Source organism: Platichthys flesus, chromosome 8, assembly GCF_949316205.1.
Source record: "Platichthys flesus chromosome 8, fPlaFle2.1, whole genome shotgun sequence".
Lineage (NCBI taxonomy): Eukaryota > Metazoa > Chordata > Actinopteri > Pleuronectiformes > Pleuronectidae > Platichthys > Platichthys flesus.
This window is the reverse complement of record NC_084952.1, coordinates 12,475,699-12,499,144: the sequence shown is the minus strand read 5'-3', so window position 1 is coordinate 12,499,144 and position 23,446 is coordinate 12,475,699. Positions and strand designations below refer to the sequence as shown.

Sequence of the window (23,446 nt, the reverse complement as noted above, 5' to 3'; positions counted from 1 at the left end):
ATTCCAGGATGTTCATTATCCTTTATTTTTCACACATAGGAGTAAGCCAACATAAATGTTTAAATATTATAATCATATCTTCATAGGTTATTCCTTTAAGATTGTATTTTCCTTTTCTTATTTCATCATTATCATTTCATAGGTTTAAAGTTTCAGGATCATTTATGACTCAAAGACAGCAAGAATGTGAAAAATAGTCAATAAAAAAAAGGAAAAACAAATAATCTCCCTTTTGTCTCGTCCTTTGCTGTAGTGTGTTTCCGTATCTGTTCTTTTTTCTTTTCATCCCTCCCGCCTGCTTCACTGACATTTTCTTTTGCTCTGGTCCCGTCCGATCTTCTGTAGCAGCCCTCGTGTGTGTGTGTGTGAAAGACATATCAAATATATGCAATAACTTAATATCTCAGGATTAAAAAAAATTATAATAAACTGAATAAATTAAAGAGGACTGTTCCCCCACTAAAGACCCGCCCCCGTTGCTGCTGTTACATTACTTCTCGGTGAGTGACAGCTGTATGATCCGCTCCAGCTCCTCCTCTTCCTCCTTCTGCTTCCTGTAACAAAAATCAAAAAAAGAAAGTACGTCAGTCAAAGAAATTAACATACTGAAATTACTAATATTTTTAAGGAATAGATTACTCTTCCTAACCATTGTGGAGGTTTAATTTCAAACAAAGAACATCAGATAATGATGTTTTTCATTCCTATTAGTATAACATCCTCCTCTTACTTTGCCCGACCTCAACCTCTTTCAACCTTCACCACACGAGAGATCTCACTGTCAAATAAACACTCATCTAGATCACATCACTTTCATCTCTGATTGTGCACGGCAATAAATTGTGTTCATTTTTTAATTGAAGTCTCTCCTGATGGATATAATCTGAATGTTTTTATGTGATCAGAACTTGTGCTGACCTGAGGCTTTCCTTAACCAGGAAGGAAAATCTTTTGCATACATGAACTCTGGCTCATTGTCAATCTGACACTCTAATGTAAGCTGCTCTGTGTAATGTGATCAACTTTTTTTGGTTGAAGATTTTCTGGCAGATGCAATGAAAAACTCAAATGTAAGCTGCTATTAGCACAAAAATAACAGGAATAAACCTCCAACACCACCAGCAGCAAAAACGTTTATGCAGTGATATTTTAATGTCGGAGTTCAGTATTTAGTTCCAATAGTGTCATGGAAGCAGTGATTAGGCCACAGAAGGCTACTTGGTTTCAGCAGATGATATAAGCTTCAGTAAATAGACACTACCAGGAAAAATAACAGTTTCCTCATGAACACCATCATCCCTGTTTCCCAGAATTTCATCTTGGTCACTGATTAAAGAGACTGAAGGAAACACTGTTCCTTAAACTGTGTGGAGGTGGTGTTGCAGTGGTGCGTGAGGTTTCACTGGGCGCTCTAGTTTTTCTCCCACAGTCAAAAGGGTAAACATGCAGGTCGTGTGACTAACAGATGGAAATTCAAAGCTGCTTTCAGACATGCACTAAACTCTGGATTTTCTCCTGACATTATTGGATGTTATTATGTGAGAAGGTCATTTGCTTTTAACAAGCACAAAGTTTTTCCTGCCAGCCCTCGATTAAAAAGTCAGAAGAATCTGTGTGAGCCCATGTGAGAAAACAGGATAATGTCAGAATTCAACTACAGCCAGTGAAGGACACAAAAGTGAAAAATATAAAAATGTCTCAGGATGAAAAAGATAAAAACTTGGACGAACAAGATGTTTTGATAAATAAAAAACATGTGATATCCACAGTTGAATTTATAGGTCATGAGATTTTCTTGTGTCATGAACGCATTTGACTGCTACTTTGTTCATATGTGAAAGGCAAATGTCCTGACAATTATGTTTGTTTGCCTAAATTTACATTAGATCTGTGACAGGGTGGCAAATCGAGAGAGTATAGAAACCAGATGAATGGACGGACATTGTTTCCCTGTTTTCCTTCTGCGTTCTCTTTGGCTGAACAGCATCTAAAATCCACTCACTGCAGTCATGATGCAGCAAAATCAAAACGTGTGAAAACTGTCACCAAAAGACAAAATGTCAGTTTAGTGTTTCCTCTGCTTCACCTGTCCGTCTCCTCCTGCTCCCTGCACGACAGCGCCATGGCGATACGCAGCTGCTCGTCGAAGCTCGCCACCTCGGCAAAGTGGCCCGGCAACTGGGGCGAGGTCGCCGTGCTGAATGAAAGCAGGGAATTGGCGGTGGGTTCCAGTGGGGAGACCGAGGTGGGCTGGCTGGGCTCGGCCGTGTCCTCTTCCTCCCTGCTGGTCAGTGAGACGGACAGAGACTCCTGGATCGCCCTGAGGAACGACAGGATTGAGGGATATTAAGATGTTAAATTAAACATTATTAAACAAGGAAAGGTGTATTACAGAAATGTGCCACTGCCGGGCTTCATTACAGGATGACTGGGAGACACTGTTCCCAAGAGAAGGCGGAAAGAAAGAGCTAATCACTGAATGCTATTATGAGAAGTTTAATTAAATGAAATCACAAGCCAGAGATTTCCCCTGAATACGAATAGAAATATGAACAGGCAGAATGAAACCTGATGGTTTTACAGTGAAAACTACTTAAGCTCCTTTTCGTAAATAGACATTGAACAGTACTTTTGTTTTCTAAAGCTCACTTTTGTTATTCTCTGTTCATAAGGTACAATATATTTACCCTTTTATCTGTATCTCAGCTTTCTGTAGAGATGTTATTACTCAAGGCCTCATGAAATTACCGGAGTAACTATGAACCAGGAGTCGCCGCTCCAGCTTGAGCAGAGTGAATCTCCCTGTAAAGGAAAACAGGACCAGCAACATCATGTTCAGCTCACCTCTCCAGCGAGTCATCCTCGTAGAGTGGAGAAGGTGGCACCGGGCGGCTGTTGGTCAGGGCCTCCCAGATGGTCACCTAACAATCAGACGGAAACCACTCAACTGCTATTTCAGGCAAGAGAACCCTGTCGGGTCACTCAAAAACTACCATTAGCTTTTAAATGATTTATTGGGGCACAAAAGGAAAGAAAAAGCGAAATCAGTGGCCAGTACAAAATGTAATCTTTTTTGTGACGTGCAACTGTGACCTGCCAAAAATAAAAACCGATGAATTCTCTGACCTGGTCACTCTCTGTACCGGCGTCCAACAGACTCTGCTGGATGGCAAACTGCAGCAGGTTGTCATCCTCGTCCCTCATTGGCTCAGTACGGCCTGGACCGAGGGTGGTGTAGTCTGGAGGGGGCTCAAACACTGAGGGGTCCACCTCACAGTGGATGGGAGGGGTACACTGGCCTGAGTGAAGAAGGGTTACAGCGTTAGTGGAGTCCCATACCAGTCACCAGGCCTTTTGTTCTTTATCTAAAATTCTTTGTGTGTGTGTGTGAGTCTATATTTACCAGCCTCTTCAGAGCTCTCTGGTGTATGAACCGTCACCGAGCTGACCGGCTCATCGCAGCCACACAGGTTCCCAAACGTCACTCTGGCGTTCAACACGTGAAACAGGGGAATTTCTGGAAGACGAGGTAAATTCAGACACCATCCTCATGACCAACATTGAGAACATGTCTATTTGAAAGAAGTGGCTCGAAAAAGTAGAGGTGCCACCAACAGAAAATCGAATTTTTCGATCCAAAAAAAACATTCAGTAAGAATCATAAATGCAAAACGTGTAATGTTTTATTTCTCATTATTTTTGATCTAATATCTGAACGTCAAGAAGCAGCTGTTGTACAGAATGACATCCACAGACCAAGTGGCCTGGAGCTGATCTGGAATCAGGGTTTAGATCAATAGGTGGGCTGGAACCCCTCGGGTCATTGACCCAACTACTCACAAGACGTACTCGGAGTTGATCTCTGGCACTCACCTATCTTAACAGGGAATCCTGGTGGCAGGCGTAGAGTTATGAAATCACGCAGCTTGGCGAAGTGAGCATTGGAGATGGCCATGAGGTCGATGATGGGCGTCACCTGCTCGGCCAGGGACAGAGGGTGAGACTCACTCAGCCACAGAGTAGCTTTAAACCTGGAGAGGAGGCACAGAGAGTTCCATGTTCTGGTCATTTCAGGTTGCAGAGCTGGTCTGTGTTCGGGCAGGTTACGATAACACAACTCTCCCACTGGCCCTACCGTCTGTTTGAGTTTTTTATAAACACAAAACCTTTTGGTTAATTTTACACATAAGTAAAAGCACCTATATTCATCAAATAAAAATGTTTTATATATCAATACATAGTCTGTTGCTGCAGTTTAGAACAGAAAGAGACAGTGTCTGATCCATGCCAGACTGGGGCTGCCCACGGGGGGAGTGTAACATTCAGGATCAAACTAAGAGCTTGACAGATACTGAGCTGACACACGCCTTTTCTTGTAAAATGTCCAGTGTAATTTGTAGCATCAGTGTTGTCACAACTTTATAATCCAGTGTGAAAATGTCCACACTGTGGCATCTCTGCCATTGATTTGGTGACACACATCTGTGTTGCTGCATCCCCATACCTCTGGACTTTGCTGGTGAGCTCTATGGGACGTCCGATGTCTCGGCCATTCAGGTTGAACTCTGGGTTGAAGTACTCCTCGGCTGTGATCGCGGTGGGGTTGTGAGGACTGGCACACTGTGACACGTTGCTCTGAGAGAAACACAGAGAGACAGTTAGTGATGCTGTTTGTCAGGGGAGGTGGCAGGCGGTGTGGGCGGAGACGGGCTGCACAGGTGCTGTGGAGACTCTTACCCCATTGTGAGCTGTGTGCTGTTCAGCAATCCCCAAGAAGGACTGCAGAGGAGTCTTTGAGCCTGAGTGGGAACAATGCAGAGGGATCATGATTAATTTGCTCTACTTTAAATCCAATTGTTCTCTTTGTGGAAAGCACGAGACACTAAACACGCTAGAGTCGGTTTTATGAGGCAAAAACAATATGTTATATTATATATTATTATATTAATATGTTCAAGTTATTTTTGGGCCGACAGATTTGTGTTTTCACCTTTGCTTCTTGATTTGTCCTGATCTGATAGATGCTCTGTCCTCGACCGCGTCACCAGCTCCACATTGGTAGCACTGAAAACCTGAAAACATTGACACATTAAAGAAACAAAAAAAAAATGTATTTAAATTTTAACACTCCTTCAAGCTATTGAAATGTTAAGTGAGTGCAAACAACAGACGCTAAAAATTTTCTGTTCTCTTCTGCATTTACCTTGAAAAATTATTTTAAATTCTTAAAAAGACAGTCTGGAGAAAGGAAAATAGAAAAATCCTCTCTATGGCTGTCATTAGATTCAGATAAAGGGTTCCTTGCATAAATCAAACTTTTCTTTATATGTATTCAAAAGAGCTTTTTTTAAATCTTTTTGCGGAAAAAATGAAAAAGAATGCACTTGACATGGTTTATAATCTAAACCCACATAAATCATTGTCAGGAGAATAAGGCCATGATGAATAATCTGTCTGCTCTGCTTTGCTAACTCTGAGAAAGCATCTGAGCTCTGTTGGCTGAGCAGACACGCACCTTAGCTTCGTACCCGCTGACCACCTCGCTCTTCTCAGAACGCCAGCCCCAGATTCCCGACTTGTTCCTGACAAAGCAAAGACATTAAGTCAGAGGCACAGACCTTAACTGAAATGTTTCAAAGGTGTAAAGTTTTCTCATATGCAAACAGGGTAAAAATCTCAAATCATAAAAGAAATAAAACTCCACTGAACCAAACTAATGAAACTTAAAGGGTGAATTAGCAGTTCCATGAAGCACAGGGAGACAGGTATCTGCACATGGCTTACAAACACGAACATTAAAAAAAAGATTAATTGTCTGCATATTTGTAGACAGAACGTTCTCGTTACCGTTCAAAGGCAATGTTGCGTGTGTTGAGGTGCGTGGACACGATGGGCGCCGTCAGTCTTTGTGCCGTGTTCTCCTGCGACGGCTGCATGGCTGCCAGGAGGGAGGGCGCGTCACGAGGGGACAACACCAGAGGCTCCGTGTACACCACCTGCTTATCGTGGTCCACCTCCATCACCACCGCCCCTTCATCTGAGTGGCACAGGAAAAGTGTGTGTTGGAAAACCATTCAAAGCTAAATTATCAGTTGATCCACCTTAGCCGTTCACTAATTTGTACGAATGGGATGTTGTTCTTTGGGAAAATAATGCAAACCTCCGCCCTTGAAGATATAGCTGCGTCGTCCTTTCAGCCAGGTCATGTGTTCGAAGCCCAGGAGGGTGGTGTCCACACGGAGGCATGAGCCACTCTTCCACACCCGGTAGACGTCACTGGGACACACCTTCGACACCAGAGGCACTGAGAGGGGAGGTAAACACAAGGAGTGGCGTTTTAGAAAAAGAAGACAAACGGGAAAGTAAAAGGAGGTAACCACCGGGGGATGTGTGTTAAGAAAAGCATGTAAACGTGGGAAGATCAGATATTTTCCTGAAGTATTTAATTAGACTTTGTTATTCAAAACATTCAACCAATGATTGTTTTCGTTATGACAATGAATGACCAATTCAAATTGAAAACACGATGCCCTAAAATTCCTATTTGTATATTGACAAACAGTTAAACGAGTGAATCGTTTCCCAAAAACGACTGTAATTATTTGTAGTCTTACTGCTTGACACATGCCCCCAGAGGATTCTTGAATTCTAGAACTACCAGTTTTTAAAACTAACTGAAATGTGTATATAATGAAATTGTCGAAATTTGCTTTAAAATGTTCTGCTTCAAGTCACCAGCTATTGTAAATATACACATTAAATGCATTAATATATTGGAGATTAAATGTGTTATGATCTATATTTTAAGTACTGGTTTGGAGTGAAATTATAAGCTGCAAGATGTGAATAACTGCTTGGATGAGGATCTTCCAATCATCCAATCAAAGGAAACCACGTTAAGAACCCAAGCAGTCCTGTTCAATACAGCAGAGATAAGCCTTTAAGCAGTATATCAGTCGTTATACACATTGAAAGGAACCTCCCTGTCTTTCAAACTGACTGGTGTAAACAGTCTGCTGAGCGACAGCTGGCGGAGCTGTCCAGGCACTGTGGTGCTGAAACTGACCCCTCCGAGAGCACCTGAATGAAACGACACTCACCCCAACTGGTGAACTCCCACTTCATCTCCACGTAGAAGTCCTGCGCCTGGAAGACACCAAGGGAAACTTCTTACACTGAGACAAAAGTCAATCTCCTCCTGTGTTGTCTTGTGTTACAGAAGCTTGCGATGTTGTGGGCAGACTGGGAACATCCAGTGAACAGCCACTGGGGAAACCTTGTGACAAAGCTTTAAGCAGAGGTCGGGGATGGATTGTGCGGCTATGTGCAACAGGTAAACACGAGGAACTTTTCAGTCGCTGAGAGGCGGTTTCACCTGTCTGAGTTTGCTGAGCAGTTCAGGGATGCCCGCCAGTCTCTCCGTGGCTCTCTTGAAGTCTCTGTACTGCAGCACCAGCTGACACAGCTCAGGGTCCCCGGTGCTCACCGCCTCCTGCAAGACTGAAAAAACACGCATGCACGTTTAATGACACTGGGTGCAGCCATTTGGAAGTGGGGAGCCCCGGCAGAGCACTCACTGGTCCAGCCCTGTGCGCTGTTGTGCGTGGGGTCTGCGGCGTGTCTCAGCAGGACCCGGGCGGACTCCAGGTGGCCCAGACACACCGCCAGCTCCAGCGGGGTGCGACCCCTCGCATCGAGGCGCTCCGCATCCTGCTGCAGAACCAAACACACAAGGCAGCATCAGCGCAATGCAGTGCCCCATAACAAACGCACCTAGAAAAAACCCCACCAACCATCGACTGCTGTCAACCGAGCCCCCCCTTCACGTACCTCTTTCTTCTGTAGCTCCACATCCAGCTCCAGATACTGATTGTTCCACACCAGAAGGTGCAGAGGAAACGCTTCCTGAGCCATGGCCGCCGCGGACACTTCCCCCGGAGCAGAGCTAGGTTCGGACTGTGGCTCGTGCAGCCGACAGATTGCAGTGACACCACAACAGCGATGATCCGCACAGCTGGTTAGCCTGCTAGCTGTCTTTCTCGCTGAATGCCAAAACCAAGAAATGTGTCAGTGGATAAACCTGTCGCTGAGTAAATCTATCAAAGTGGCCGAGGCTAGAGCGCAAACACACCCAAGCGCTGTGCGCGTCTATTGAAATTAGTGGGCTGAGTTAGACGATGCTAACTCAGCCCACTAATTTGAGGTAGTTAGCTAGCAGCTAGCGGGGCTACAGCTAGCTAACTGGCTAATAACAACATTGTTTCCTGCTCGTCTTGGCACATGTTTTCCATCCTGCCCAGAGCGAGACAACTAATTCAGCCGGCTCGGGTAATCTCATACGCGGCCTGTGTTCGTTGAGAAGAAGAAAAAGACATAGAGGGAGGGTGGCTAGCTGTGTGTTGATGCGGCGGCGGAGGTGTTCCAATCTAACTATGGATCATGGCAACTGGTAATGTGTTGTCTTTATTCCAGATGTTGCCGGTCGGTTGCAGACTCGGTCTCAGATTCGTCATTTTCCCAAAGCGCCTGTGTCTGTAGTGTGATGATCTACTGAAGGTGTCGTTGAAATAAACATCCAAATAAAAAAACTTTAACGAGTTAATGTAATGTGTCCGTGTCAGCATCACGTTGAGACAACCATGTACATCATATGGGTAATAAATTATTTAGTACTAAATATTATAATATTAGTATTCATTTCCAGAAACACTCAGCCATGCATGAAATAACACAGGAAATGAATTACGGCAATTTTTTCCCCCATGTTGTGCATTAGAAGGGGTTTGCACAGCTTAAAGTGTGGAAGAGCATCATGTGAGTGACCCGCGTAGATCCATTAGACGCACTTTCAACAACTTTACTCCCTAAAAAACCGCACAAGCTTCCACCTGGTTAATGTGAGGGATGTCTTCATGTGTTTGCCATTGTAATGATCACCAGCGTCAAACGAAAACACTTTGCATGGAGCTGGGCAAGCATGTGTATTCTTCATAACTCCTTGTGTCTCCTTTGAACGATGAGCATCAAATATCAAATATATTTATTCTATACAGTAAATATGTTTGATATTCAGTATATAGATAGTCAGAGAGGTCCTGAATACAGGCATATCAGTCTCTCTCTGAACTTATTGAGCAAAGTGTTTTTATAGTACTTTGAAATATCCAGAAATGAAGCGATTTGATTGTACACATGATGGACTTTACTTTGAAAAATCTCTTTATCTATACAGTAAATATGTTTGATATTCCCGTATATAGGTAGCCAGGCAGGTCCTGAACACAGGCACATCAGTCTCCCTCTGAACTTATTGAGGAAAGTGCTTTTACAGTACTTTGAAGTATCCTGAAATGATCCATTCCAGTGAAAATGTTTGATTTGACTCTGAAAAATCTCCAAACATATTCAGTTAAAATCGTTGATATTCCCATATGTAGGTAGTCAGGGAGATCCTGAACACAGGCATATCAGTCTCTCTCTGAACTTATTGAGCAAAGTGCTTTTACAGTACTTTGAAGTATCATGAAATGATCCATTCCACAGTGAAAGTGTTTCTTTACTTTGAAAAATCTCCAAACATATTCATAAAATGACACGTCAGACGATATATATACTTCTTGTGAATATATATTCAAATTCAATTCATTTTCAAATATGCATTTTGTATTTGCTCCATGTCAACAGTTTATTTTGAAAAACGCTTTGGATGCGTTTACCATAGATGTCAGTATATGCAGTAGAATTTCTGTGTCGGCTGATTTGACCATAAAGACACGATTGTCGGCTGGCCGCAGTATCCCAACGACACCTTCCGTAGGCCACAGCACTCCAGCCACAGGCGCTTTGGGAAAATGACGAATCTGTGACCAGGTCTGCAACCGACCGGCAACATCTGGAATAAAGACAACATATCACCAGTTTCCATGGTCACCGGTTGAAGTGGAACAGCGGCACCCATCCCCTGTTTGTATCGCAGCAGGGTTATAACCGTCCATCAAAATAAAGCGAGACTCCAGTATTCCTGTTTCACATCCAGGTCACTGGAGCAGAGGGCGAAGCTGGAGGCAGCTGCTGCAGCCGCAACACGCTCCTCTCCGGATATTAAACCACATCTGTCAAAGTTCACTGTGTCCCAGCCAGCCTCGTCAGGATCAAGTGTATTTACAGCAGCAGCGGAGTTTACTCCTCTGATCTGGCCGCGCTTCATTTCCAGGTTACGGACTGCAGCTGGGTGGAGTCTGGGAAAATTGACATTCGAACAAACTGTGCAAATAAACTGCGATATTACCAGGAAGATTAACTAATGATGTGGCTTGATGTATCTCACTGTTTATAATTTTTTTTATTTTTCTTGAAAATAACACAAACAACATAAAGTGAAAAAGGCTTCTGGAAATAATGACATTGCTACAGGCTTCCCATTTTGGCAAACCTTAAAGAGGAAGACAAAAACCAACACATTTACACAAAAGTATATATTTATATACTCTTATTCAATGGAGGGATGTGGACAGGGGGGCAGTCTGGGAGGAGAGATTGTTGATACAGAACCACTGGACATGAAGGAAACAAAGTAATGAGCAAGCACCCACCTATCCACCAAAATAAAAAAAGAACATCATACATATCTGTTGAATCAGACGAGGTCATGAACTCAGTGAAAAGTAGATAGTATTTCATCCATGAAAAGAAACACGTATCAAAGAGGGGTGGGGAGTTGTTTCAAGACTATTAACAATTTTGCTCTAAATATCGTCTCTGTACAAAAACAAAGCAAGAGGAGTATTGAAATAATAGCACCTGAAGTCTAATGGTTGAAAATGCACCATTTATCCGACACGTGATCCTTGGCTTAACCCGTACACCGGATACATCTCGCCCGGTGAGGTCTTGTTGCCAAGTCCACCGCCCTCAAAGTCTTTTTATCCTCAGAGTCCATGTGTACTTATCAAGAACACTGCTGAACTATTGTCTCACCCAAACAACTCATGAACCCGAACACACAGCTGGTAAACACAGGCCATTCCAGTAACTCACTTTTCAAAGACTTGATGTGAAAAACTTGTCGCCTTCAGTCATATTTATTTAGAGAAAATCTCAACACGTAGGAGTTGTGCACGAAGCGAAAGTCATCCAACGACTTGACGTTAGCTCTTTTGAATCTGACAAAAATATAACCATCTAGTTGGAGCATCAAAATGTAGCGGAAATCAAAAGTTTACATGTGTCACGTGATAAATAAGACTTGATAGGGATCAGCCAAACCGAACAATGCAGATATATCCCAAAAGGGTGAAACTCAAATGTTTCTTTCTCAAGGCAGGAGTTTATGATGGGAGTTACCATGGCATCTGTCCAAAAAGAGAAAAACTAAAAATGAGTTGAGCAGTTTGTGCAGTCTAATGTAGCTAATTAATTGCTTGTTCTCCCACTCCTGGCAATGAAAGACATGCTTTTCCACATAACATTTATTCCCAAATGAACAACAGCGTAAAAAAAAAAAAAGAAGCTCCTGAGTCTCTTTTAGGTACACAGGAAAAAATGTGTAGAAAAGAAACACTGTTATAGCTGCGACAACCCCTTTTACCAACACCAGCTAAGTGAGTTCACACTCCCAGTTTAGACTCCACTAACTCTTTTACGCGACACAGGCGCATGTGAACATCGCTGCCTGACTGTGTCCTTTGAGTCACAGTTTCTCATCAGGACCCGCTCCTCCTGCTTTTGCCCCTGAAATCAGCGCTGCGGTGAGAGGAAGCAGGCGCTTAGGATATCCTCTGGATCAGTTTTTCATCCGATAGGCAGTAGAGCGTGTTGACGGACAGCTCGGAGATGAAGGCCTCACAGGCCTTGCGGGAGACCCCTTCGCAGCCTCGCAGATCAAGCAGTGAGATGCAAGAGAGGCGGCGGAGATACTTTAGACACGTGTCGGTCAGTTTACTGCAGCCTGGGAAAGAAGAAGACACATCAGTCGTTGAATAATACCACAGCAACATGTGGGTATGTACTTTGTAATTAAATAGTGTAATAAAAGAGTTTTGCAAGTTGCATATTGGCTAATCCAATCAATCTCTCACCTCCAAGGTTGAGTTCTGTCAGCGTGTTCCGGGTGGAGGAGCCCACTGCTGTGAGCAGGTTGATGGAGTGGTCACTGAGGCTGTTGCAGTGGGAGAGGTCCAGTTTTGTTAAATGGGGCATGTGGCGAATCACCAGGCGCAGAGTGGAGTCAGTGATGTCCAGGCCTGCTAGTCGTAAACACTGCATGGTCCGCAACTGACTGCGATTGTCACAGCCTTGAGGAGCCATTTGAGGAAGAGAAGAGAAAGCATGCAGAGATTGTGAAAAATAATTTGATGAGGAAAAGTGTAAAAGGAAATGAAATGAGCAAAATAACAAAATATAGGAGCTAACAACTTAATCAATTAACAGCAGTGATTGTGCATTCTTTCCTCACCTGGAGGGCTGACAAGATCCCTGATCTGAGAGTCTTTGACCCCGTCTGCGTACCGCAGGTCCAGAGACCGGAGGAGAGGGCAACCAGAGGAGCAGAGAGCTGATATAGATGACCAGGAACAGCCTGCCACCATCAGATCTTTAAGCCCTGCCAAATCAAGACAAGATGTCAACATAGTATGTGAAGTGAAATCAGTAGTAATTCAGCTGAAAACCCTTGGATTATACACTCAGAAATGGCCAATTATACCTGTTGTTGTGAAATAATTGCACAAACATAAATACAAAAATTTCAAAGAATATAGTGAAGTCTATGTACCAGGCAGGCGTCCAACAAGCCAGTTGAGCTGCTTTTTAGAGATGTTGGTCCATGACAGATCGAGTGTCACAGGCTGTCTCTTGATGATGCCTGTTAGGGCCTGAGGAGTAACAGTGCGCTTGATGCTCAGGTCAATCCGCGCCCAAAGCCGCTTGTCTAAACACCTGGGGACAAAAACACACATGAAGAATAAGTCCATCCAAATCTACTTGTCAAATCCAAATCCTGTCTGAATCTCATTAGATTTAACTTCATAACGTTTGTAGGAAACTAAATAACCCTTTATTGACAGACAATAGAAACATATTATAAAAGTAATATTAATGTACCAACAACCTGAAAATAAGCTCAACAGTATGAAATGATAAACTAATGCTGTAACCCACTGAATATAAATGAGGTGCTGACTCAGAACTACTGAGTTGATCAGATAGAAAGATATTATTTCTCATGGACTGTTTTGAGGTGATAAGCTGGATGCTTTCCCGCGGTAAAACCCATTGCACTGTTTCATCCCAGTTAAAACACATAGTTCACTCACAGTTGTAGGTGGCATTACAGAATGATATCACCGTCCCTCAATCAATATTTGGATTAATAGACACTGGCTGCAGAGTGCACATAACACTTGAAGCTGATCTGCCTCCAGTGATGTTGATCAGAACTAAGGCTTTAACAATTCTCGAAACAAAACCGCCAATGTGGTCCAGAAGTCTCTAGTTTCAGTTCACAAAGACGGAACCACGACGACACATCTCCCTGCCAAACACAAATGCAGTGCGTATGTGTCCTATCACACTCTAATCCAATCACAACACCGCGACCACTACCCCATCTAATCTGAAGCAACGCAGAAGTGACCAGTAGCTTTAGAGCAATGAGTGTGGAGGTCTGAGAGTATCTTCTTTTTAAGCTAATGAGGAGAGATCAAATAAATTAACAAACAGAGGGATATTTGACTCTGTAAAAAGATCCAAAATAAAACTTATCACAACCGATCCCTACAAAGAGTATGACAGATATTGTCTTAGAGGTCTTACCATTTGTACCAGTTCTTGCTGACAGCCATGCAGATGCAGAGATCTGCTCGACTTAAGTAGCGGAAGACAGACACCCACACCTCCCTCTCACATCCCGGCCCACTAAGACTGCTCTCTCGTTCGGTTTCACTCCCTCCCTCCTGCAGGGCGGACAGAGGGATGCGGATTTGGGTAAGCTCTGAGGATGAAGAACAGGAAGCACCATTGCTCAGTTTAGCTGGCCTGTTTGGCCTCTGTCTTTTAGAGACCTCCAGCCTCTCTGAGTGAGATGTGCGAGAGTCTGTGTGTCCACTACGAGTATGTGGGGGTGTGTGTCCATTGGAGAATTGATCAGGACAGGGGCCGCGAATTCTAATTGGGGGTCTGGCAAGGGGTCTAGTCTGATTGTGTAATGTGGAAGCAGCAGCTTGAGGGGCGATAGCCTCTAGCTTGGGGACAATGGTTGATGGGTCCCGCTTGGTCTTGGTTGGCCTTTGGAGTGTCACTTTAAGATATGAGCCATCTTTGTCCCCTGTTTGACTGTTTTGCTCAATCTCCTCCTCATCTTCATCCTCTGGACCGTTTTGGTTGGCCACCTCGCTCGCTTCCTCTTCTTCTTTGGCTGCTTGTCCTCTTCTAGACTGAGGCTGGTTCTCTTTGTCCCCTCCCCTCCCACTGTTCTGCTCCCTCTCCTCTTCCTCGTCGCTGCTGCTGCTGCTACTGCTGGTGGAGCTACTGCTGCTGCTGCTGTCTTCGCTCTCCTCCTGCAAGTATCCATGAACTCTGCCACCTCCAGAACCTCTTCCTGCTCCTCCTCCCCGCAGCCTGACCCCTCTTCCCCTCCCTCTGCGGGGCTCTCCCTTAGACTCAGGTACCAGACTGCGGGAAGACTGCTGCTGGAGGACGGAATGGGTCCTTCCTGGAGAGCCGTGGTAAAGACCTCTGCCCTGAGATAGTCTGCTGGTTGGAGAGCGCAGCCTGGACAGCAGCCTGGAGCTCAGCAGCCTAGGAGAACGATCTAGTGCTGACTGTTTCTGTAGGTAGTGAAAAGCAAAAAGGTTGGCCAATTAAACAAGATCATGGCTGTTTCAAATACCAAATACAGTGCTCCAACTACAACTGTTTATTAATTACCCAGTGCCAATTTCATTGAATCATCAAATACTCTCATGCATGGACTGCATATTTGACAAACAAAATTGTTGGCGTTCACCTCCTTCCTGTAATAAAACATGTCTAGTCTCTCTTTGACAACGTTGCCTTTTTTAGTGACTTTACAATCCATCTTAGTGACTCTTTTGTAAAACGTTCAATGTAAATAATTCATTAACTTGTGTATTCATAAAGCCCCCAAAATATCAGTGTGGTTTTTATGGTAAATGCTAAACTTTTTAATGACGACTGAACAATTATCAAGTTTATTATTATAATTATTTTGCTGAAATTGAGATGAGTAATTGGTTTTGTGCAGGCAGCCACTGCTGATGGAAAGTTTTGAAGCCACTGCCCAATGACAGCAAAAAGGTAAAGGCAGCTGAGAAAAAGTGTAGCTACACGGCTTCAGCCTACATAAATATTTGTGTTTTGGTGATTAATTGTCCTTTTTCCTTTTTAATAACCTGCATTCTACATCTCATGGTTTCATACAGATGACGGGATCACAGTGTAACAGTCTCCTCTAGTTTGTGCCCCTCATTAAGTACTACACTGATCTTCATTCCCTTGAATCCAACTGATGGAGATCTGTTGTCGAGAGAGAAGTTTTATCTTTGTATTACTTAAATGCAATAGAGTCACTGAAGGAAAAGTATATTACTTACCACTAAGAGTTTGCTACGCTCCAGTTTTATCTGTAATAAACAGAAAGAGATTGGGGGATAAGAAATAATAATCAAGTACAGACAAATAATCCTCACTGAAAGATTATCATCTACCAATTTATTTTTATATCTTTCGATTTTTAAAGATCTTTCAGTGACTACATAGATCAAAACCAATGTTAAACTGAAACAAAATAGGACTGATTTCTTACTCTTTAACCAGCTGAAAGGAAATCTAAATAGGGTATTGCTAAACAAGAGATATGCCAACAATTAAGACAAACTGTCCAAAAGGCTTTAAATCAATACATCTCAAATAAATACTTGCTTCTGATCATTTCAACGTTGTAAAATTCTAAAATCATCATCTAAATATGCATCATTAAAAGTTACTTTACCTTCTTCTTAAGTCTAAGCTCCAGGGCACTAGCTCTTTTGCGATTCTGTTGGTGCTGCAGTAAGAGTTTCTGAGAAGGTGGTGGTGCTGTGGGTCGGGATTGTGGTCCGGTACGCTCCCCTCGTCTCACCCCATCGCTGACACCAATGCCTTCACGGTACGCAAGTTTGGATGGTGGCAACGACGATGAGCTCTCTGACTCCCCACTATCCTCATCGCTGGAAGACTGGAGTGGTAAGGAGGGGAAGAGATGGAAGGTGTGGTTGAAAAAGAAAGGTGACATTGATCTTTTGAGTATCAGCATCTGGCAGAGGTTTCACAAAAATTAAACTTTGCTGAGGAAAGGAAACGTGTCCTAGAGTCTTAATAAGAGAGAATGCACAGAGAGAGAAATGAGAAGGAGAAGACATGTTCGGTTACCTCTGATCCTGAACCTTTGCCTTGACAACATTTGGGACATTCCCAGCAACTGGGTAAATCGTCATTGATCTTTCCCTCACCAGGTTCCTGAAAGAGAGCGCAGACAAAAAAAAAAAATCGGACACACCAACAATTAAACTCCTACTATGTTAAAATACATGTCTATAGGCAGCAAACCAGATCATGCAAAATTGGATTATGTATTAATTTTATGGACTTCAATGTGTCTGAAGCAGATTACCTTAATGCATTGACGATGAGCAATCTGCGAGCAGACGGTGCACTCCATGAGTGAGAAAGTGCTCGGATCCGACTCATCTAATTCACCTTCTCTACATATGGCACATCGAGCTGTGTTTGGCAAAGCAGGCTGGAGGAAGAAATAAGTGTAACTTAGACTGAAAGTAAATCATATGGAAACATTAGATATGATGCAGATTGTGAATAAAAGTCTTCATTAAAAATAATTCTGCAGTAATAAAGGAATATAGACATAACGTTAGACATCAGTCACTTAAAAAAAAATGAAGGTCCCTTGGCCTTTATGTGGTCCTTGTACACTGCGGCCACACATGTACAAAGATGCAGTATTATTTGGTTCCAAACAAAAAGACAATGATGGATTTGACGACTCACCGTTATACACTGTCTCGTGAGGCAGCCCTTCTTCATGCGTCCAGGCCCACCAAACTTCCTCATGTCATGACAGTACTGGCAGTTGCCGCACTCCTTTCTGCAGCAGCCGGCACAGCGCTTGCACCGCACCCGTCTTCTCCTCAGGGCAGAGAGGGAGAAGCGTCTGATGGGCTGCTGACCAAGAGGCTTGTGGAGGTTTGGGGCCAAGCGAGGACGGTAAATGACAGGGGGAGGAGGAGTGGAGGGCTCGTACCAGGACGGCTGTATGAGGGACACAGCAAGAAAAGGTTGTTTAGAATTAAGTCCTCGCAAATATATAAAAAGGGATGAGTTTTGTTTTATGAAATGGAATGAAAAACTAATAAATAATTAACAACTATATTAACTGTCAAAACAATGTGAAAAATAATTGAAGCTTTCACTACCAATACTGAAACTGTATATTATAAGATAAGAAAAGAAGATTTGAAACAACCTGAAGCATTAACTCTAAATCTACAATAAAAATTGCTCACAAACATAACAGCTGAGGGATGGTGATAACTATTTGCAGTGAAAAAAGTCGTTTTCTACTCACTCTTTTTGGCCACTTGACAATCGGCTCTCCAGTGTAGGACAGCTTGGGGTTATCGTTTGAATGCTCCTTCAGAACAGCCTGGAGCAGCAGTAAAACAAGAAATCAGTCAGTCATAAATATATCAAACAAAGCTGGACTTACACCTTGACACAGCACTGTAAAGCAGTTATAAAACTTTTGCCCCTTTTACCTAAAATTCTCTTCGCTCTTGAGCATCATTAACAGACCGTACTGAACAATACAAAACAAGTAGTAGCATGGGGGCCCATTGCATTGATTAACATTGTGTGAATATACTCTTAAACAGACTTGGCAGACAACTTCTCCACCCTCTTTTTCCAACTTTAGAATATGACAAGACCATTGATTTCCTGAACAGTTCACACACTCGTTATCTCTTACCAAAGAAAAATCTAATTAATGTTGTGTGTGTGAGGCATGAATGATTGTAGTGTAACCAAGGTGAGAATATTGTGATATGAACTGCCCAACGAAGTTGGGAGACACCCACCCTCATGTCCGCGAGCAGGGCTGCAGCATCCTGGATACCTGCAGGGACACACTTTTTGTGGTCTGGCAACTCCTCCAGTTTCCCCAAGAGGTTGCAGAGTCCCTCCAGCTCAAATGGGGTCATCAAATGCTGTGGTGTGGTAAGTTGAGCTGCTCCATCTTCGTCTGTATCTTCTTCTTCATCCTCTTTTTGTTGTTTTAGTGTGATCTCCGCATTTTCAGTGTCAGTGTCAACTCCATTGGAGTTGCCATTCCCAGGAGGATCGTTGGCTTCAACATCAGCCCGTGTCAGTCCTAAAAAAAGGAGGACATGATAGTTATTGTAAAGTTTATGTAGTGACATTTTTTTAAATTTGAATAAAATGAATGCAGCATTGCTTTCTTGTGTTAATCTCTCCTCACCTTTGCCAAGGGAGTATTTTTGGAACTCAGGTGTGAGGTGGGAGATCTTTGTCAGACAGTAGAGGTATCTCTCCAGGACATACCAGCACATCTCATAGTAGAAAGGGTAACGGAACTTTGCTGGCACCTAGAGGAGAGAATCAGACAACAGATTTGTAACAATCAGTTTAAAAATATTAGCATATCTAAGACCCTCATATTAAAAAATCATTGAGAGTAAAATGTCTAGTATGTCTACTGTTGCTTTAAGTATTTAAAAAAAAAAACTACACTGAAGCAGTTTCTCTTCATCGGAAGTATAAGTTGTTACAGTGTTTGACATTAATATGAGACAGACAATTAACATTACAAATAGTTTCCTTGTCATTCTATACTCAAATACTGGCATGATAAAGCTGAGAAAAGAAAGCCCTCATAATAACTTAGTATCCGCAGATACCCTGAGCTAAGGTTTGGGTATTGGGATTGAGAAGAAGGCAATATATAAACATCTCTTTATGGGTGTTCAAAATTAATTAAAAGTCACATTTATATAATTACACTATACACTATAATTCCAAATTGTCACAGAAAGCAATTATCAATATGTGGCAAGCGGGGCTGTTATATATGAACTATATCAAAATTCTACAATGAACGCGAGTAGCTGCTCACCCGTGTGCGATCCTCAATGCTGTAGATGTTGAGCTGCATCGGGATGTTAAAGCTGTGGAGGAAATTTCCCCCAAACACCAACGTGTCCTCTGGCGTGTACACAGCATGGATCCACCCTACGGGGTACAAGATACAAGATGTATGAGACATTTAGGCGTAGTATGGAAAACTGCTTTCAGACATGCACTGAGTTCCGCGTAGCCTCAGTGTAACCTCCGGAAAAGGTGCATATGTGTCTTAGTTAGAGATGCCGTTGTGACAGCGGAGGTGCAGAGAACCTCCTGCTGCATTGTGTATGTGTGAAAAGCAAACAGCGGGGAAAGTTTGTATCCAATTCTCCTGAATATGGCTTATGTGGATTTTTGTGTGTACGTTGTATGCTGTATGTGTTATGCTGTATTCAGAAAGAGACCTGATGGGATTATGAAGGTGTTGCCCTGGTTGAGTTGTATCCTCTGACAGTCATGACACTTGTCCCCCAAGAAGATGTCTCCCTGTTTTCCTGATAAGACCCAGTTCTCATACATCTCCAGGTTCTGTGGTGTGGGTGGAATCAGCCAGAACACCTGCAGGAGCCACAGGTAAAAGTTAGCCCACAATCAGGTTTACTTAAATTTATACATTACGATTGACTCAAAACTTTCTGTGTCACCCAGGCTGACCTTTCCTCCTCGCAGGATGTGGTACCAGACTGAAGTGCCTCCAAAGTCAATGTGGAAATCTGTGAAACAGCCCTGCACACTCATGAGACAATACCTGAGGGATAACAAAAAACACAAAAAGATTGATGTAAACGACAGATAGTTGTGATATGAGTGTTGTACATTACTATAATAAGCCTACAGTGCTAAGGCTTCTGGTTTACTCACTTCTGTACTTTGGGATAGTGCATGTCTATGATGGCGTTTGTGGAGTCTCTTTGTCTCTCCTTGAGATGACGCGGCCACATGTTGTCCACCCAGTCAATAAGGTCCACCTAGATGATAAGAGGATAAAATAGGTATTAAACCTACAAACTGTCCACACCCAAGATTGTTCCTGATAAGTTACGCCACTGTTTGTATGTAGATACAAATATTTTCAAGCGAGCAAACACATTCATTTGAAAAACTGTATCGTGTAAGTGTCATTTCCTTACACGTCAATGCGCACATTGACTATCACTGTGCGCATGTGGGTTGCTGTAAAACCCTCAGGTGTGAAAGTGACCCTGCTCATATCTGGCATTTGTATACTCTTACCGAAGCCGGACGTTTGACTAGATTCTCCAGCCTGGTGTGGCTGAACTCCAGGCTGATGACATTGTAGAGTTTTTCTCTTTCTGATGGTGGCGTCTCATAGTAGCGTCGCCACTGAGCCATTGACATCTCGATTCCCTTCTGAGTGTTCACGTCCATCACATCTACGATTCGTCGACTACCTGTAGGAGATTAAAAAGGATTTCAACAAGTGAGAACAAAGTCATTAAATACAAATCCAATTTTCTGCCCTGAAATTTACAAGATAAATCTTATATGTAATAATGATAGTATGGCTCTAGCTCTGCCTGCACCAGGCATTTGGGAGAGAACATACTGCTTACTATAATAAAGCCATTTACTCTGAAAGAACATTAAGCATCAACTTACCTACAAACAGCTTGACATCACTCACACTGAAATCAGGGTCTGGCATTCTGAAAAACAGACACAATTCCTTGCAATATATATTTACAGTTGACATTTTCTCTGGACACTTTTTTAAATTGGTATCTGCTTTTTATTATTTTAATTTGAAAAAAAAAATAATCTGAAGAGATTAACCTGCAACTAAACATTATAATAATTTGACTCACTGTAGACCAAGACCTTCAGCTGTCTTAAAGATGATTGGTTCCCTGAGCCCTTCCCTCTGGATGTATTCAAATGTGAAATCTAAAAAGAGACATACATAAAGACAACTTAAGACAGTCAAGTATAAAAATTAAAAAACACACGCAAATATGTTGAGATGGTTTCAGTGGAACACAAAATGATTTCTTTTTACGTCTCACCTTTGCCGTCCATGTGTTTGACCAAATCTGACCGAAACCGGTCGCACTGCAACTTTTCATCCAGGTCAAACATTCGTTTCCCTTCAATTTCATCATCTGAGATTCCATCGTCCTGGTAGCGGCGCCGCGTGCCTGTACGCTGATGACAAAAGAAAGTTTCTGTTAACCTCTGTCAGACATGGAGACTATGATTTGTACAGAACAAAAAAGGAGACAGGAGGAGAGGGCTGGAGTTTCTGGCGAATATGGGGTCGATAATACACTGGGTTATAGAATCGTATCAAATAGACAGCAATGCTGACTTCAAGATCACGTATTTTAAACGGAACACTGAAAAGGGACTTCAAAGGAATGCTTGCAAACAAATTCAAAATCCATCTCAAATTCACAACACAGAGGGAATTAGCGTAATTAGTATCTTCTGACCAAACTACCCATAGTAAGAAAAACTCCCTGACTTAGGGAGTATTTCTGATCCACCACTAGAAGCTGATCAAGCTAAGACAGATTAATACTTTTCTTGATACAAAAACCCTCTAAAGCATTGTTTAGTATCTTTTTTAATGTTCTTGTTGGAAAAAAAAATTTAACACATAAGGTGACACCCACGGGAGCTTTCCATTATAAGTGAAACAGAAAGAAACTAAAGCTGCCATTTGTAACAAAAAAAGAAGGAAAAAAAAGGGGGAATAAATCACAATAAATCAATCAAAGCTGTCAGTCAGCCAACACATCAGTTAATGTGGGGACCAAACAATACTGCAAACAATAGCTGGGGTTAATCTTCCACACACAGCCCCCTCCCTTTACCCCCCTTCTGCCATTCACCCTATGCAGCTCTGCTTGACTACACAGATGAATCAAGCACAATACCCCCCACTCTCAGATATCCCCACCCCCATCGCTGTACGACTAATGTGGTATGATCTAAACTCTGATGGTACTTTACTTTGATAAGTGAGGGTTGAACACACACTATTTAATTGCTGTTGTGTGTGTAGTATATTCTAACATAATAAAGGATATCATTAAATTACTAACAATGTGTTGGCTGTGTTCAAATGCTTTCCAAAACCTGTCCTGTCAACAATGGCAGAATCCATCTTTTCACATATTTTAAAATTAAGTTTCACACAGATTAGTCTGTAAGCATTGAGTGGATCACTTTACAGCAAAGAGGTAAAAGACAGTCAGGAGGTGAAGCTGTCACAGTAAAGAAGCTGCTCAGGTCACACAGTGAACCTGACCCTCTGCTGAACCCAGTCCTCGGACATGTTCATTACCGTTATCAGGGGGGACAACAACAGAGCCCCTCTGCCATGAGAAGCCCCGACAGAAAGTGGACCATCCCAGTCATTCTTATCCACTGAACAGTCTCGTATGTACTGTAAATGCTTATGTCACACATCGAGCGGAGTTGGAAACACCTAACAATTGCATTGTGTACATAGAACAAGTGTTCCGGGAGTTAACAGTATGATTGAGTTACTCACCAGGCGTTTGCTGTACCGCGTATGAGGATCCTCCATACTCTCTGGAAGAAACACAAAGTTGCGCGAGTCGTGTTAAATCACTCGGGTGAAATAGTCAACGGCTGCTGAGATGTTATGGTGTGTTCTTAGATCATGTTGGACAGAAACGCACACACATCGCTCCCTGTGTACAGACTAGCTACACAGCTCTGCTAGCAATAGCTTCCAGTGTTGCTTTAGCTTGCGAGCTAATGATAGCAATACACACACACAATTACAAACATTGACGCTGAGCACGAGTCTCAGTTTGAGGACATGTGTGGGCGAAGGCGCATGAGCAGAAATAATCCGAACAAACATGTGTATTTAGTGGCGTTATTCGTTAGCGTTATCGGCTAACGCAAACTAGCTCAGTTGACAATCCCTTTCATAAGTCGTCGGCTAACGCTGGGGCTAGCCAGCTAGCTGACGTTAGCATCGATACGGCAACTGAAGGCTTCTTGGTCATTACCTCGGCGGTGTAACTCCTTTCAGCGGTACTGGTCAAAGTAACGTTTCCCAGCTAGAGCGGCGGCGGCCTCTCGGTGAAGTTCGTCCCCATGTTATGAGCTAACAGCTGTGCATAGCCTTGTGTTTATTATGGTGCGACAAAGTTAGGACGACTCGACGCTCCGAGCCGCCATTTTCAGCTGTGCAGAAAACACACACACATACATACACACGCCACAGGAAAAT

The 23,446-nt window shown here is 42.8% G+C and overlaps 2 protein-coding genes across 2 annotated transcripts; both read right to left on the bottom strand.

Annotated features, from left to right (window-relative positions):
* Position 1: 1 nt before the first annotated feature.
* Positions 2 to 8,435, bottom strand: ankrd13d (ankyrin repeat domain 13 family, member D). Its single transcript, XM_062393623.1, has 16 exons — positions 7,831 to 8,435; positions 7,578 to 7,713; positions 7,376 to 7,500; positions 7,101 to 7,146; positions 6,161 to 6,304; positions 5,848 to 6,037; positions 5,516 to 5,582; positions 4,991 to 5,072; positions 4,738 to 4,799; positions 4,505 to 4,635; positions 3,874 to 4,031; positions 3,404 to 3,517; positions 3,127 to 3,299; positions 2,845 to 2,921; positions 2,087 to 2,320; positions 2 to 554 (listed from the first exon to the last, which is right to left on the bottom strand). The coding sequence occupies exons 1-16, from the start codon at positions 7,912 to 7,914 to the stop codon at positions 491 to 493; spliced, it is 1,887 nt and encodes a 628-aa protein (XP_062249607.1). The 5' UTR covers positions 7,915 to 8,435; the 3' UTR covers positions 2 to 490.
* Positions 8,436 to 10,323: 1,888 nt separating this feature from the next.
* kdm2ab (lysine (K)-specific demethylase 2Ab) lies at positions 10,324 to 23,410 on the bottom strand. Its single transcript, XM_062393693.1, has 23 exons — positions 23,223 to 23,410; positions 22,733 to 22,773; positions 21,240 to 21,378; positions 21,042 to 21,120; positions 20,836 to 20,882; positions 20,449 to 20,627; positions 20,077 to 20,183; positions 19,870 to 19,963; positions 19,620 to 19,773; positions 19,208 to 19,323; positions 18,554 to 18,680; positions 18,153 to 18,445; positions 17,642 to 17,719; positions 17,065 to 17,325; positions 16,670 to 16,798; positions 16,429 to 16,515; positions 16,010 to 16,234; positions 15,612 to 15,641; positions 13,813 to 14,825; positions 12,773 to 12,936; positions 12,455 to 12,601; positions 12,078 to 12,293; positions 10,324 to 11,947 (listed from the first exon to the last, which is right to left on the bottom strand). Exons 2-23 carry the CDS (start codon positions 22,766 to 22,768, stop codon positions 11,766 to 11,768), a joined length of 3,903 nt encoding a protein of 1,300 aa, XP_062249677.1. The 5' UTR covers positions 22,769 to 22,773; positions 23,223 to 23,410; the 3' UTR covers positions 10,324 to 11,765.
* Positions 23,411 to 23,446: the final 36 nt, after the last annotated feature.